General features: G+C 37.4%; 1 protein-coding gene across 4 annotated transcripts; it reads left to right on the forward strand.

Annotated features, from left to right (window-relative positions):
• The first annotated feature begins 2,788 nt into the window (after window positions 1–2,788).
• Window positions 2,789–16,857, forward strand: LOC307016548 (uncharacterized protein). 4 transcript variants are annotated; one of them, XR_013801846.1, is made up of 6 exons: window positions 2,789–3,273; window positions 12,958–13,009; window positions 13,297–13,484; window positions 13,665–14,123; window positions 14,421–14,516; window positions 15,174–16,857. XR_013801846.1 is itself a non-coding variant. In XM_079645673.1 (6 exons), the coding sequence occupies exons 3-6, from the start codon at window positions 13,383–13,385 to the stop codon at window positions 15,348–15,350; spliced, it is 531 nt and encodes a 176-aa protein (XP_079501799.1). In that variant the 5' UTR covers window positions 2,793–3,273; window positions 12,958–13,009; window positions 13,297–13,382; the 3' UTR covers window positions 15,351–16,857. The 4 variants fall into 4 exon arrangements, 2 of the variants coding, with proteins under 2 accessions (XP_079501799.1, XP_079501800.1); XR_013801847.1 differs by having other exon boundaries at window positions 13,665–13,806; XM_079645673.1 differs by having other exon boundaries at window positions 2,793–3,273; window positions 13,665–13,820.
• Window positions 16,858–17,689: the final 832 nt, after the last annotated feature.

Raw genomic sequence — 17,689 nt, forward strand, 5'->3', positions numbered from 1 at the left:
TAAATGATGATGTTTTGTTATAAGACTAATCAATTGTTATGTTAATCAATAAATAATGACTAGTGTTGGGTTAACATTACTAAGGTGCTATACTGAGTAAGATTCTACATGTCACCGAGCAACGTTCATGCTACTGATGAAGAATGATACATAATGACTAAAGTGGACCATTGACAGACAAATGAAAACCAAAAGATAAAGAGTTTAATTTTAGCATCATGACAGTTGTTACTGACAACTAAAATCAAAAGGAAAAGTAGTGGAATGAATCAGGTCAATACAATCATCATGAAATATGAAATGTTCTGTAAAAGTGATGCTGATGATAAACGCACTTTCATTTGGCACCTACAGTTATTAACACCCAGGAGCTTGCAGCTTCTTGTATACGTGATAGACAGAAATAAAGAATCTAAAAAGGAATAATGGTGACCTGAGCCTCTTTCTGTAAATGCAACCGAAGAGACAGAGAAGAAGCACAGCAGTGACGAACAAGACATTTATGGAACATTGTTTTTTACAGTTCTTGCTACCAGTGATAGTAAAGCTGTCGATAGGTTGGACGGGATTTACACGTAGAGGCTTTGAAACTCATTTTAATGCAGCTTAACAGAGGCTAAAAGCAATACAAAACTGGAATGAGGTTTTTTTTAAAAGCCGGATATGTTCATTTAGTTTCCTGCTCTGCATGAACTTTGTTCACCCGCGCAATTGTGATCACATGAGCCACTTCACCAAAGCACCTTTTCCAATAGAGCCACTGAGTTGGCACATTGTACACACAGATTACAGAGAACTGAAGCCCCAATAAAGAACAAGATGAAGACAATCAGATGAGAAATGTGTAAACACTTTACGTATTGACTAACAAAGACTATAGTTTTTACAGTGCCACATTTCAGTATTATAAACCACCTACAAGTATGTCCAGCTGCAGCATTTTTGAATGTACAGTTGACTATCAGTGTTGTTGATGTAGTTTCAGGTTCCCTCCAGGTGGAGGCCGTGTAGGACAGGCAGATCAGCTGCTTCTCGAGGGTTTTTCATGAAAATAAGAAGATAACAAAAGGCAGCGATCAAGCTGCTGTGTGGTGGAAAAATATAATGTTTGCATGTCTGAAGTATATTATTTTTGAGTTAAAAAGACTGGGTCCCGCTGTATTACACAGGCTGCTCTACAGCGTCTATTCACAGGCACGATCCCACTACTGAGCGGCACGGGGGCTTTGGCCTACTCCGTCTCCGGCCTTGGCCGATTCACCCCTCCTTAGACGACCTGGTGGTCCCGAGCTCCCCCAGGAGCACCATATCGATACCGAACTTAGTGTGGACACCCGATCGGCATAGTCCGCTGCAGCTCAGATCCCCTGAGCTCAAACGCTTCGCCAGCCTCAGCCTCCCAGTAACTTGGATTACAGGCGCGCGCCACTGCACCCGGCGAGAAACAGTCTCACTCATAGGGTTTTTGAATTCGACAAATGTGACGTCATCAAGCAGCAAGCTGGAGTGGCATCTAGTGGCGGGAAATAACACTGCAGCTGCTGAAGAGATGAAGACTGAGTTTGTTAAAGTTCTGGATATCGAACTTCATCTAGGGTGACCAGGTCCCAACAAACCAAATGTGGTACAAGGAGTATGTTTGTGTGGGACAATGTGGGACACCCTCTCAACAGCAGCAACCCCCCCTGGGAAAATCCAATAAACAATGACAGATGACAGAAAGTGAAGTCAAAATGCAGTAACAATTTAGTATCTTAATAAAGACAAGTAAACTAAGGCTAACCAAGGCAGCAGGTATTATTCACTTCAAGTGTTTAGAAGTGCATCACAAAAACATAATAATACATAACATAAAATAGCTTTCTGTTGTGTCCATCACAGCAACAACAGGTGGGCCCCCCCACAGTGTGTGGGCTATTTTGTCACCTAGAACCACTGGTGTCTTTAACTCTGTCAAACAACTCTCCACAGAGGCAGGGGCAAGCACATCTGTTATTATGGACGCTGCTTTTGTACGACCACATGACTTTTTCTTTACTATATCAGAGTCTGGAAAAATGGTCGGCGCTAGCTTGTTACCACAGTCACTGTGGTGACACTGGTTATTTCTGCTGCTGTTACCTTGTCTGAGTGGCCATCATTTTTTGGTTTGAGTAGGAATGTCTCCATAGAGTGGGATGTCTCTTTTTGAGCGACACGTTTCTTGTGAGAATTGCATTCTCGGTGTCTTTTGACGTCGTATTCACCGCCATGTGAAGTTGAAAAATTACTATTGCAAAGATTGCAAAAAACTCTCTCTGAGAGTCGCCCTACACTGGCTTCACCCACGGGTAAGTGTCTTCCCAGTCTTTGTTGTATGTGCATCTTCTTTTCTTCTAAGCTGTAGTTTCAGTTTCCTCCATTTTCCATAACCTGCTGCGTCGCCTGCGTTATTGACTGACTTTCGTTGTTGTCGTTGTTGTTGTTTGGCGGGGCCGCGGGGGGTGTGTGTGAGTGAGTTACTCTCATTGGTTAACACTTGACCAGCACCCACCGTGTGTTACAGTTTGATTGACAGCAAACACACCCCCGTGATGATAGCCTTCCCTGCTTTCTCAACAGCCATTGGATAAATCTGATTTTAGAAAAACGTTTTAGCCTATCAAAATGAAATATGCGGGACATCGTCTCAATTTGCGGGACGCACCAAAAGTCGTGAAAATGCTGTGCAGTCCCGCGCAAAGCGGGACATCTGGTCACCCTAACTTCATCTGTTCATTCATACACTCTAAAAACTAAATCAGTGGCTTTGTAGATATCACAATAATAAAAAGCTATATTACCTTAATAAAATCTCTAAATATCACCAAAGTAATTGTTTGAGTTGCACATACCAAAATAAATGCTTAAAAATCCAACAGTTAATTTTGTGTTAAATTATTACTATTATTTAAGTTGATTACACGAAAATAAATGAGTATTTGACTAACAAATTATATTTTTAAGATATCCTTAATATATTTGGTAAATTTCAGTCAAAATATTTGAGAATTGGCTAATTATACTGATCAGTTTCAGGAACAGCAATTATTACTCATTCCAAATCAATATTCTTCATCTTTAACAGCAACTTAAGACATTGAGTAAATTACACTAAACGTCATGAGTGGACCCCATTAACAATCGCGCGCAAATACAGTGTGCTCATGGGAAATCTGCGCCACATGTCATGTGAAAAACAAGCAAGGAAAACACCACGACGAGAAGCACCAGGAAAACTCCCTGAAAATCCTGGTAAATAGCCAGCTAGCAAAAGTTAATGAAATATTGACCCTGTCTTTGTGCATATACAACTTTATAGCGTGTAATTATCTAAATACTGTCACACTTGCAGCCATGCTGTCGTAAGTCTAGCTAGTTTCTCTGTCCGCTTCTACACACGCATGGTGGACACAGTCAACCAGGTGAAGTGAAGCTAACGTTTTACTCGAGTAAAAATGAGAAACATTAGCACCTGCTTTGTCCGCAGATGTTGTTTCAAGTACCTAACCAACCAGCTGTGTAGCATAGTTAGCTGTTTATTTTAAGCCCCTTTTACACTGTTATTCAGAAATGCTGTAGTAAAGAAGATCTGCCATTACGTCTACTTTGTAATACTTAACCAGACAATGCACGCATAATGCTGCCCCAGTGTGTGATGATATTAGATGGTATGCCGGCCTGACGTGTAACACAACGGCGCCGGCGAATATGTCTGTCTGCATGTCCCGCCATGCCGGAATAACGGCTCAAGTCTCGCGGCGAAAGTATGGATAATATAAAGATAAATGCACATTGTTTGTGTAATGTGGCTGTTAGTTTATTTGGGTGATTACTGTATCATGCGAGTGATTTCAGATAACGTCTGACTATCCGCGGCCCAGCAGCTGACTGCGGTCAAGTGAGCCTACGCTACGTTTCTGTTGGTCAAGTGAGCCGTCCCAAAATTGAAAGTTCGCCCGTATTACGAGTTTTACGGTAAACGTCCTCAGCTAGTCTTTGCTGGTGTGTAGCAACATCCTGTTTTCAGAATAAAACGAGATATTGTAACGATCCCAGAAAATTTCGGAGACAGGGATGTATTCCTCAGTTAGGCGTCTTCCCGTCCTTGTTTATTAAAGAACACACACATCAACAGGGACACATGTGTCTCTCTCTTATGGACGTCCATGAACTAGCAAGCAGCAGACTGCGGTTACATAACTTCCGGTCTTAGACCGGAAGTCACCCTCCAGACTGCAGTCAGGCTGCAATAAATTAAAATAGAGCTGTCAGTATGATCAAATCCTAATTTTGAATCATTAGTTTACATGATCTTTGAAACATTGAGCTAAAAAACAAATATTTCTTCATTCTCAAATTATAAATCAGATTGTCTTGTAATCTAGGAGAAACACTGCTCAAATAGGACATTTTGGATAGCTTTTATTATGAAATTAAACATCAGATTAACATGAAATGTCATGAGTAGCTCACTGAGGTGGTCTACTATCACACTGAATCGAAGAACTTCTGTGGAAGCAAAGATTTGTGGAAATATTGAAATTTGAAATCAGGAGCAACACTGTTCAAATTCCACATTTTACATAGCTTTTATTCTGAAATTCCACATCAGATTGTTATGAAATTTTATGAGCAGCTATCTGAGGTGGTCTACTATCACACTGAATCGAGGAACTTCTGTGGAAGCAAAGATTTTAGGAAATATTGAAATTTGAAATCAGGAGGAACACTGTTCAAATTCCACATTTTACATAGCTTTTATTCTGAAATTCCACATCAGATTGTTATCAAATTTCATGAGCAGCAATCTGAGGTGGTCTAATATCACACTGAATCAAAGAACTTCTGTGGAAGCAAAGATTTGAGGAAATATTGAAATTTGAAATCAGGAGCAACACTGTTCAAATTCCACTTTTTGGATTGGTTTTATTCTGAAATTCCACATCAGATTGACATGAAATGTTATGAGCAGCTATCTGAGGTGGTCTACTATCACACCGAATCGAAGAACTTCTGTGGAAGCAAAGATTTTAGGAAATATTGAAATTTGAAATCAGGAGCAACACTGTTCAAATTCCACATTTTACATAGCTTTTATTCTGAAATTCCACATCAGATTGTTATGAAATTTTATGAGCAGCTATCTGAGGTGGTCTACTATCACACTGAATCGAAGAACTTCTGTGGAAGCAAAGATTTTAGGAAATATTGCAATTTGAAATCAGGAGCAACACTGTTCAAATTCCACTTTTTGGATTGGTTTTATTCTGAAATTCCACATCAGATTGTTATGAAATTTCATGAGTAGCTATCTGAGGTGGTCTACTATCACACTGAATTGAAGAACTTCTGTGGAAGCAAAGATTTTAGGAAATATTGAAATTTGAAATCAGGAGCAACACTGTTCAAATTCCACATTTTGGATTGGTTTTATTCTGAAATTCCACATCAGATTGTTATGAAATTTATAATAATGTAATATATAATAGATAGATAGATAGTCTTTGTTGCTCATCTATTTAATAAGCTATTCTGATATCTTATTTCTTAGGCTGTAAAGGATCTTTTGCATCCCCCAGTCCTCCTTTGAATGTTCTATTTGTAACAGAGCCAGCCACACCTTAGGCCCTTTAAGGCCTAGTTAACACATTTAGTTTTTCATTAATGCTATTTCCAATATTCAACTACAACTTATCAGACTTGCAGTTATGAGACTCCTGCCTCATTGTCATAGTTTGGGGGGATCTTTTTGTGGTTTCCGCTTTCTAATCTGCTTTCAAAACCATCTCATCATAATCATAATGGTCAGTTAGTTAAGGAAGAGGCCTTCAACCCTAGGAACACAGTTCACACAGTTAAACATGGTGGTGGGAGCATCAAGCTATGGGGCTGTTTAGCAGCCTCAGGCACAGGGAGCCTTGTTCGGGTGCAGGGAATCATGAAAAAAGAATATTATGTTGACATTTTGAGGGATAATATGCAGAAATCTGCTCGTAGTCTGTCCTTAGGTTGTCGCTCGGTCTTCCAACAAGACAATGACCCAAAGCATACATCAAAATTGGTCCAACAGTTCCTGAAGGATACCAAAACCAAGGTCCTGGAGTGGCCCGCACAGAGCCCAGACCTCAATCCTATTGAGAATCTTTGGAGGGTGCTGAAAGTGAACGTCCATGCTCGGAAACCACGCAATTAGGACCAGCTGGAACAATTTGCAAAGGAAGAATGGGCCAAAATCCCTCAGGTGACCTGTGCCAACCTAGTGAAGAACTATTTTAAGAGGTTGTTTTCAGTTGTGGCTCAGAAAGGGTACACCATTGACAATTAATGGCCAGGGGGCTAATAATTTTGGATTTCTCATTTCTGCCCTTTTTTTGTTTAAACTGATTGTATCAATAAAGTATTCTAATCAAAAATGTCAAATTATGTCTTTAGAGTCCATTTGTTTTCACATTAACAAATATGTGTTGTTAATGGCCATTTCCATGGAGAAATCAAACGTTTTGTCTAATTTCATAAGGGGGGGCTAATAATTTTGGTCACAACTGTAAATGCATATATCTCTCTCGCTCTCTCGCTCTCTCGCTCTCTCGCTCTCTCTCTCTCTCACACACACACACATATGCGCACGCACGCACGCACACAAACCTGTAAAGCAAAATACCTACTACAGCACTAGTAAATTTAAATATAAAAGAGAGGTCAAAAGGTTAGACCAATCGAAGTCAAAGGATCCAAGAGGGTCATCAGTTCAAAGACTCAAAATTGCACTCAACTACAATATTTTTTTCCCTTTGTGCCAAAGTACATATATACAGGTGCATGTAGCTTGCTTTGCTTCTCATTGCTTCAGCAAAAATTAAAAGACTTTTCTGCAAAGGAGGATCTGTCCTACAGTCCTCTGAGGATGAGGAGGACATGTCCAGCTGGAATGACACAGGTATTGAGGAGACAGGTGTTTTCTCCCATTGATCCCCCCCCCGCCTCCCCACACACACACACACACACACACACACACGCACACGCACACACACCTGTATGACCAAGTACACTCTACAGTACTTGTAAATTTTAAAAAAAGAGAGGTCGAAGGGTCGAAGTCAAAGGATCAAAGAAGGATCAGTTCAAACAATCAAAGAAGCACTTTTAGCGTTTTTACTGCAGTATGTTCATTTAGGTGCTGTTGCTGCCAACCTATAAATGCATAATGCATGAATGCATTTCTGAAAAATGCATTTATGCATAAATTTAGTTTCTGCATTTATGAAATACTGCTGCATGTAGGCTGTTGATGCAAACCTATAAATGCATCTCTCTCTCTCTCTCTCTCTCTCTCTCTCTCTCACACACACACATACGCACGCACGCAAACACGCACGCACACACACCTGTAAAGCCAAATACCTACTACAGCACTAGTAAATTTAAAAATACAAGAGAGGTCAAAAGGTTAGACCAATCGAAGTTAAAAGGATCAAAGAAGGATCAGTTCAAACAATCAAAGAAGCACTCTATTAAACTCAAATACTGAATTTTGTGTTGGTTTTTACTGCAGTATGTTCATTTAGGTGCTGTTGCTGCCAACCTATAAATGCATAATGCATGAATGCATTTCTGAAAAATGCATTTATGCATAAATTTAGTTTCTGCATTTACGAAATACTGCTGCATGTAGGCTGTTGATGCAAACCTATAAATGCATCTCTCTCTCTCTCTCTCTCTCTCTCTCACACACACACACATGCGCACGCACGCAAACACGCACGCACACACACCTGTAAAGCCAAATACCTACTACAGCACTAGTAAATTTAAAAATACAAGAGAGGTCAAAAGGTTAGACCAATCGAAGTTAAAAGGATCAAAGAAGGATCAGTTCAAACTATCAAAGAAGCACTCAATTACACTCAAATACCAAATTTCTTTATAACACACACTAAACTAACATGTAAAAAATACTTTTATCTATCAAAACCGAATTAAAATTTATTTTAACATAGCTCCAGCAAGTTATATTTATTTTGATCTTACAATCTCCTTTGTACTCCTTTGGCTTTAAACTTTTTTTTATTGTCCAAGCGTTTGTAGTTGCCGAAGCCTTCAGAGACAATCTAAAAGTCTTTGAACAAGTGGCCTCCAGTAACCCTCTCACACCTCCTACCGTAATTACGCATATCAGCGCAAAGCCCCAACTGTTATAGTAGCTTTCCAAAGTCGTTTCAATTGCGCGAAATGGCCATTTACTATGTGAGTTACGGCGATATAAATATAAAGCTTGAAGTGCGTCGCCGGCTACTCAAATGCACTCATAGAGGTAAAGGGTTAATACCAATGCCTGTCTATTTGCTACGGACTGCTACGGGTTTAATTGCGGATTTGAATTTACAATCGGATTTTTAAAGTGTTTTTCTGGAAGAAGCTGTAGCCTGCATTGCCAGACATGACCTTCAAAACCACCAAGAAGGAGATGGCTCTTGCAAGGACACACTTGGCACAGTCATTGTTGAAGGGTTCAGGTTCGTAATCCATTTTAATATTTACTGTAGACATAATTCATTCCTTATCATGTTATTGTGAAATTTGATTTAATCCTACACATCCAAACAAACTGAAGCCTCTCAAAAGAAGCCCAAATAATACATCTTTTGTAGTCCAAGGTGTGACAGAATTTGTGTACAAATGCAAATTCATGTACCCCACACATTTCTCAGAATCATTAATACTTCTTATCAAACTTAAAAGTCAACTGGAGATGAAACATGATCCATATCATTTATAATCTGTTAATGCATGAAGTATTAATATTTTTATAATTTGCATATAATTTATAATCTGTTAAGGCATGAAGTAATAATATTTTTATAATTTGCGACAGTAAATAATTTTGAATAGTGACAGTTACATTGATTTAGACTGTCAGGCTTTCAATACGCCTGAGTGGATGATTATCAATCATCTTGTTGACAAGCTAAATGTGTTTTGATTGCAAGTCTGTTGTAACTGAACTGTGTTATGTGTACATAAGTAAATAATAACATAAATGTATTTCATCTCAGTGTTTGATATGGACAATGACTGTGCGATGTGCGCTGCCCCAAAGCCCCCTGGATCTGGACCTCCGAATACCCTTTGGGTGAGTTTTCCTTTTAAATCAATGACTGCAGGATTTTTCGTTGTTGTTGTTCTTCAATTCTAATATAGACTGGTATAAACTAAATTAAAATATATTGAAGGTGTTAAAACCTAATTGAACCACGATCTTCATCTCCCCCCCGCCCCACGCTCTTTATTTCAATCAAATTACGGTACTTTTATGTAATCATATATGTTCAAGACACATCCAAGAAGCAATGTATGACTGATAAATCATTGACTTTGCTTATTTTATTTTACAGATACAGTGTGATACATGTGAGCGATGGTATCATGAAGAATGTCTGGCGACCGACGAAGACACACTTAAAAAAGCAAGGGCAGGCCATTGGGAATGTGTCCTTTGCATTTAAATTGAAAAACAGCTGCAAACAACACTTGACTCTCACTTTCACCGACACACTGAAGCTCACTTACTGTATGTGTACACAAAATATGGAATTTGAACAGTGTTCCTCCTGATTGGAAATTTCAATATTTCCTAAAATCTTTGCTTCCACAGAAGTTCTTCGATTCAGTGTGATAGTAGACCACCTCAGATAGCTACTCATGAAATTTCATAACAATCTGATGTGGAATTTCAGAATAAAACCAATCCAAAATGTGGAATTTGAACAGTGTTGCTCCTGATTTCAAATTTAAATATTTCCTAAAATCTTTGCTTCCACAGAAGTTCTTCGATTCAGTGTGATAGTAGACCACCTCAGATAGCTGCTCATAAAATTTCATAACAATCTGATGTAGAATTTCAGAATAAAAGCTATGTAAAATGTGGAATTTGAACAGTGTTTCTCCTGATTTCAAATTTCAATATTTCCTAAAATCTTTGCTTCCACAGAAGTTCTTCAATTCAGTGTGATAGTAGACCACCTCAGATAGCTGCTCATAAAATTTCATAACAATCTGATGTGGAATTTCAGAATAAAACCAATCCAAAAAGTGGAATTTGAACAGTGTTGTTCCTGATTTCAAATTTCAATATTTCCTCAAATCTTTGCTTCCACAGAAGTTCTTCAATTCAGTGTGATAGTAGACCACCTCAGATAGCTGCTCATACAATTTCATAACAATCTGATGTGGAATTTCAGAATAAAACCAATCCAAAAAGTGGAATTTGAACAGTGTTGCTCCTGATTTCAAATTGCAATATTTCCTAAAATCTTTGCTTCCACAGAAGTTCTTCAATTCAGTGTGATAGTAGACCACCTCAGATAGCTGCTCATGAAATTTCATAACAATCTGATGTGGAATTTCAGAATAAAACCAATCCAAAAAGTGGAATTTGAACAGTGTTCCTCCTGATTTCAAATTGCAATATTTCCTAAAATCTTTGCTTCCACAGAAGTTCTTTGATTCAGTGTGATAGTAGACCCCCTCAGATAGCTGCTCATAAAATTTCATAACAATCTGATGTGGAATTTCAGAATAAAACCAATCCAAAAAGTGGAATTTGAACAGTGTTCCTCCTGATTTCAAATTGCAATATTTCCACAAATCTTTGCTTCCACAGAAGTTCTTCAATTCAGTGTGATAGTAGACCACCTCAGATAGCTGCTCATAAAATTTCATAACAATCTGATGTGGAATTTCATAATAAAAGCTATGTAAAATGTGGAATTTGAACAGTGTTGCTCCTGATTTCAAATTTCAATATTTCCTAAAATCTTTGCTTCCAGAGAAGTTCTTCGATTCAGTGTGATAGTAGACCACCTCAGATAGCTACTCATGAAATTTCATAACAATCTGATGTGGAATTTCAGAATAAAACCAATCCAAAAAGTGGAATTTGAACAGTGCTCCTCCTGATTTCAAATTGCAATATTTCCACAAATCTTTGCTTCCACAGAAGTTCTTCGATTCAGTGTGATAGTAGACCACCTCAGATAGCTACTCATGAAATTTCATAACAATCTGATGTGGAATTTCAGAATAAAACCAATCCAAAAAGTGGAATTTGAACAGTGTTGCTCCTGATTTCAAATTGCAATATTTCCTAAAATCTTTGCTTCCACAGAAGTTCTTCAATTCAGTGTGATAGTAGACCACCTCAGATAGCTGCTCATAAAATTTCATAACAATCTGATGTGGAATTTCAGAATAAAAGCTATGTAAAATGTGGAATTTGAACAGTGTTGCTCCTGATTTCAAATTGCAATATATCCAAAAATCTTTGCTTCCACAGAAGTTCTTCAATTCAGTGTGATAGTAGACCACCTCAGATAGCTGCTCATAAAATTTCATAACAATCTGATTTGGAATTTCAGAATAAAAGCTATGTAAAATGTGGAATTTGAACAGTGTTCCTCCTGATTTCAAATTGCAATATTTCCACAAATCTTTGCTTCCACAGAAGTTCTTCGATTCAGTGTGATAGTAGACCACCTCAGATAGCTACTCATGAAATTTCATGTCAATCTGATTTGGAATTTCAGAATAAAAGCTATGTAAAAAGTGGAATTTGAACAGTGTTCATCCTGATTTCAAATTGCAATTTTTCCTAAAATCTTTGCTTCCACAGAACTTCTTCTATTCAGTGTTATAGTAGACCACCTCAGTGAGCTACTCATGAAATTTCATAACAATCTGATGTTTAATTTCATAATAAAAGCTATCCAAAATGTCCTATTTGAGCAGTGTTTCGCCTAGATTACAAGACAATCTGATTTATAATATGAGAAAGAAATATTTTTTTTTAGCTCAATGTTCAAAGATCATGTAAACTAATGTCTCAAAATTAGGATTTGATCATACTGACAGTTCTATTTTAATTTATTGCAGCGGACTTCCGGTCTAAGACCGGAAGTTATGTAACCGCAGTCTGCTGCTTGCTAGTTCATGGACGTCCATAAGAGAGAGACACATGTGACCCTGTTGATGTGTGTTGTCTTTAATAAACAATGGCGGGAAGACGCCTAACTGAGGAATACATCTGTCTCCGAAATTTCCTGGGATCATTACAATATATATACCGTAAAAAAAAAACTCGTCTTATTCTGAAAACCGGAAGATGTTACACGCCAGTAAAGACTCGCCGACTTCATTTTTACCGTAAAACTCGTAATACGGGCGAACTTTCAATTTTGGGACGGCTCACTTGACCAACAGAAACGTAGCGTAGGCTCACTTGACCGCAGTAGCAGCTGTTGTCTTGCCGATATGCACTCTAAAAAACTAAAACGATGATGTTCTCAATTGTATTGGTGAAACATTTTTACACTTAAAAATATCGAGCAAATCTTAAAGCTGTGAAATCATTTAAATGTACCTTTATGAATTGAGTAAATGTAAGTAAAAAAATCAAGTATGTCAAAAGTACCATAACATATACAATTGAGTAAATATAATTAAAATCCTAAGTTAATGCAATAGTAACCCTACAGTAAGTCAAAACCACTGAAAAAAATGTGTAGATATCACTTAAATGCTAGATAGATGTAACTGTAACGGTATTATTCAGAAATACCGTTCACATACACATGTGAAGCACTCTCTCACACACAACTGACACCAAAATCATTTACAAACATGTGTAAAAATCTCTCATATACACATGTGACACACACACACACACACACACACACACACACACACAGTCTTGCCTATATGCTTATGAAACTGTTTCATCATTATTCTAATAAGGCATTGCATTCTCTTAAGAGGAGCAGCCTACTTGCCCAACTTATGTTTTGTCATATTGATGGGGGAACACTTGATGATGGCTAGAGCAAGTAAAGTTGAATATTTTTTTGTGAAGCATGTTAAATATTTTCAATATTTGTTTCACAGCACCGACTGCGCTAACGGAGAGAAGTTGAACCGAGAAAACAAAACAGAGGAGGTGAATGTCATTCTTTTATTAAACACTGAAACAATCGGTGAATAAGCTAAATTATTTGCACCTTGATTTTGACCATGTTTGATTGCAAAGGCCAGGAAGCATTTGTTAGAAACATAAACAGTAACTATATACAAATATCTAGGACTTGATAATACAAACTTACTAATTATATCCCTGAAACATTGGGTCAAGGATATTAAGCATTTACTTCTGCATTGTATACTGCAATTGAAGATCCTGGCTCTGAAAACTGCAACTCCAATCATTTGTATTGACTGTTTTGTCAGGACACACGAAGGAACAACACGAGCTGGATCAAGACCAACTAATCGCTGAATCAAAGAAGAAAGGCAGCACAGCCATCAAGGACTTGATGTGCAGAACTTTTGCACATAGAAGACATGATGTCATCAGTCTAAAGATGAGCATCGAAGACATCAAGGACAGATGGCCTGTCTTGTTTGATGTCTCGCAAGTGAGTTAAGGGAATGTTCTTTAAGCAGTGGTCAACACAGACACTACAGACGGATAACCTGCGTGTGTCACAGTTTTACATCCTATTGAAAGCTATATGGACTTTAGTTTTTGATGGAATGAAATGACAATTAATTTAATCATAAGTATTTTTTTGTCTTTTGTAATCTCTCTCTTTCAGGTCAGCGCAGAGTTTCAGAGGATCACCACACTGAATCTTGAGCCAAAGTTCATGTCAATGTTGGACTTCTATTTCCCAAAACTGTTGTCCATGTTCCAAGGGGAAAAGGGTGCGGTCGGAGAGCGACATCGGGCAAAAATGAGTATTCTACTTCAGGTATTAACATGTTATCCCCCACTTATACAGTTACTTCCTTAACTGCCTTAATAATTCCACCTGTCTCAATTGCATTTATTTCCTTTGTGTAAGTTAATTACAATCACTAATTACTTTAGATATTCATTTATCCTAATCTGACAACTCCTCTTTAAACCCTCTGACTCTCCTTCCTGTTCAAATCTTGTTTACTTGCAAACTTCTCATATTATTCATCCTCATGTCTTCCTTAACAGTTATTGCTTTTCTTCCTTAGTTTTCTGCCCTTCAATAACTCACATCTTCTAGACACCCCACCACCATGTAAATATATATATATATATATATATATATATATATATATATATATATATATATCAATCAGCATTGGCTTCTTCTCGTTCTTCTGTTCATATGCCAAATGTTCCATGTTTTGTTTTATTCTTGCACCTACTTTGCATCCCTCCACAACATACTATGCTGACAATGTTTCATTTCTTTAATGTTAATTAAATTGAAACAGTTTGACATTAAAGTTGTTACAGTAAAGCAAAATTCTGCTTGAGTAATGTGCAGAGTAATACATTGTATTAGTTGTTGAAAGACTGCTCTGTTCTGCAGAGTGGAATCCCCATTCAGCGAAAACGAGAGTTTGTCATCCGATGTCTCATCGACCATCTTGGAGAAGATGCGAGTGCCTTGATCAAGGACTTTGAGGTTAGTACTAAGGCTGAAATGATTATTCGAGTAACTCAAAAAACTAAAAATGATCGGGCAGTGGGACAGAAATACACCACTCAGTCAAGCAGACAAACAGACAGCGTGGCATAGAGGTGAGACCGAGGCCGATACAGATGTGCAGTGATCAGTTACAATTATAGTACCCTTCTATGAGTAGCCCAGAAGACGTATACCTTTTTTATTGTTTTGTTATTTGAAATAAAAAAACAATAATAATGATTAGTTTTTGCATTAAAAAAAAAAACGCTTCTTTAAAACTTAATGTCTAGTTTTGACAGATAATATTATTGTATGCAATTTAAACAATATTGATTTTTCTTGTTGTTCATTTTAAGAGGCCGGTCTTATTTTCTATTTTCTATATTTACTATTGCTCATTTAATCAAGCAAAATAATGTATTGTCCGATTAATGAATGAATTGTTAGAATACTATATAGCTGCAGCCCTCGTTAGTACAATATTTTTCCGGATTTTTAACAGTGTTAGTTTTGAAGTTTTAAATAATGTAATCATTGATGACTGTGAGACGATCAATAACATGGTGAGTGAGCAGTGAGGAATTGCTCTTTGTTTGTCTTGTAACATGCAGGCTGAAAGTAAGCACTAACCAGTTATCTTTTCAATGTCTGCAGGATGCTGCTGATGCACCTGTCAGTGTACAAGAGGAGTTGGCAGAGGAGGTGATGAAGATTTACCTGCTGCAGAACCAAGATGGGTCAGTCGATGAACCGACTGATGTAGGGATTGTGATTCTGTCCTCAGAAGCCTTGGGGATCTTAGCAGAGCCTGCTGCTATCTGTTGGGACTAACCTATGCCTTGGATCTGAGATACCCCAAGAATCTCAAATATAGTTTTGAGGTATTCCAAAAACTACTGTTGGAGCTGGATCCTGGCAACCTTTCAACCAAGGTTCAGACACTGAAAAATTGCCTGCATATGTAGTTGCCGACTACTGTTCAGCAAGATGCTAAAAAGTACGAGTTGAGAGTTCCATTGATAGAATGCATTTTGGACTGGTATTGTTTTAAAGTGTCACTGTTCTTGGTGCATTTCAGTCATATGCAGAGTTCCGTTCTGCCCGTTGCTCCCATAGCCCAATGGAAATGTTCACATGCTCATTGGCAAAAATATACCTGGTTGAAAGTTAAGCTAGATAAAATGCCTAAAAGTGTTAAATATTCCAAGTTGAGATTTCCATTCATGCGAAGATTTCTCTGCTGCAATTGGTCTTGTTGCATTTTACCCGTGTTGAAAGGACTGCTTAGTTATATGCAGAGCTCAATTCAGCTAATCGTTTTTATAGCTTGGACATTGTTACCAGGGCTGCCCCTTCTTAGTCGACTTTATTGGTGGTTTTGCTCGACAAAGATTTCTTAAGTCAATTAGTAATATTTTAATGTATTTCTTTCATGGTAAATGACTTATTTGTAAGAAACGTATATCTATGAGTGGCCATTAGGGACATTATTCAGAAATACTGTTCACATACACATGTGAAGCACTCTCACACACACAACTGAAACCAAAATCATTTACAAATATATGTAAAAATCTCTCATATACACATGTGACACACACACACACACACACACACACACACGAAACAATCTCTTATACACAAATTAAACGCTATCATATACACATGAAAAGCGATTTTGGTATGTTTGAGAGGGATTTCAGTTGAAACGGAAGTCAATTTCAGAAAAGCGAAAACAATATTTGGTCCGTTTGCGATTGTTCCAGCATGTTTGCTCAGGAGCATGCACAAAGCTTAACTGAGGCAGCAGCGTTGTTAAATAATATTCTGGCCTCAGGGTGCACAGTCTCTCCTAAGGAGAGCTGTAGTGGGCCGTTGCCCGCCGCGGGACAGGAAGAGGGACGATAGCTGACCCCATGGTGTTGAGGCCAGGATATTGTTTAACAACGCCTCGGCCTCAGTTAAGCTGTGTGTGTGTGTGTGTGTGTGTGTGTGTGTGTGTGTGTGTGTGTGTGTGTGTGTGATTTTGGTTTCAGTTGTGTGTGAGAGAGTGCTTCACATGTGAACGGTATTTCTGAATAATGGCCACTCATAGATATCTCTGGTAAACACAAGGATTTAAAGTGGTGTTTTTGTGTGAATCTGTTGATTTAATCGATTAGTCATCACATTTCTATGATTGTTAGTTGAATAAGATTTTATTGTGTCAAGAACAGCCCCTAATTGTTACAAATGTAATGTGCAAAGTAAACCAGGTTGAGACTTAATGTCATGTTTTATACTGGTCAAATTTGAACAATAAATGTGTAATTAAAATGTCAATGTGTACAATTGCTTTATGTTTTATTAGAAGTATTGACCTCAGGTAAAGCACTCCTGGAGTAAAGGGTAAATACATTTAAAAAAAATAAGTAAATGTAATTATATATTTATATAATTAATAGACCAGTTTTAACTAAATGTAGTTAAGAAAATTGAGTACATTTCACACATTTGTTTTGTTAAATAATAGTCTCCTTTTAAAGTTACATCTACCTAGCATTTAAGTGATATCTACACATTTTTTTCAGTGGTTTTGACTTAGGGTTACTATTCCATTGACTTAGGATTTTAATTATATTTACTCAATTTTTTTATGTTATGGTACTAAATGTAGTTATTTAGACCTACTTGATTTTTTTTACGTACATTTACTCAATTCATAAGGTACATTTAAATGATTTCACAGCTTTAAGATTTACTCAATATTTTTAAGTGTAATTTGTTTCACCAATAAAATTGAGTACATCATCGTCTTAGTTTTTAGAGTGTAGGCTATATTCATTTGTATATATTTTATTTGTCTTAATGTCATTCCAATTATCCTTGCCGCACAACATTATCAAATAGGTTACCACACATTCAGGTATCGCTCTCTGAAGGTTCTCTGAAAATGGTAAAAATGTTCCACATTCTGTGAAGTTTATAATGAAGAAATCACATTCAGAGATCCCTTGGGGAAAAAACCTCCTTGAATGTTTATAAGAAGTGTATTCTCTATCAGTTTAGCTCCTGTTTCTAAATGACAAAAGTGTCTGCCTGTATTATATCTAAGAAAATATCAGGCATCTATAGATTCATACTGAAATGACAGAAAATGTTATATTGCAGAACAAATGAAGATATCAGTA

The sequence above is a fragment of the Notothenia rossii genome, assembly GCF_949606895.1.
Source record: "Notothenia rossii genome assembly, chromosome: 8".
Taxonomy (NCBI): domain Eukaryota; kingdom Metazoa; phylum Chordata; class Actinopteri; order Perciformes; family Nototheniidae; genus Notothenia; species Notothenia rossii.

What these genes read in the sequence shown, in the direction of transcription:
- LOC307016548 (XM_079645673.1), top strand. Translation starts at nt 13,383, where the DNA reads ATGTGCAGAACTTTTGCACATAGAAGACATGATGTCATCAGTCTAAAG. An exon ending in TCTTGTTTGATGTCTCGCAA is followed by an intron (nt 13,485 to 13,664) that starts GTGAGTTAAGGG and finishes TCTCTCTTTCAG; the next exon opens with GTCAGCGCAGAGTTTCAGAG. An exon ending in CCTTGATCAAGGACTTTGAG is followed by an intron (nt 14,517 to 15,173) that starts GTTAGTACTAAG and finishes CAATGTCTGCAG; the next exon opens with GATGCTGCTGATGCACCTGT.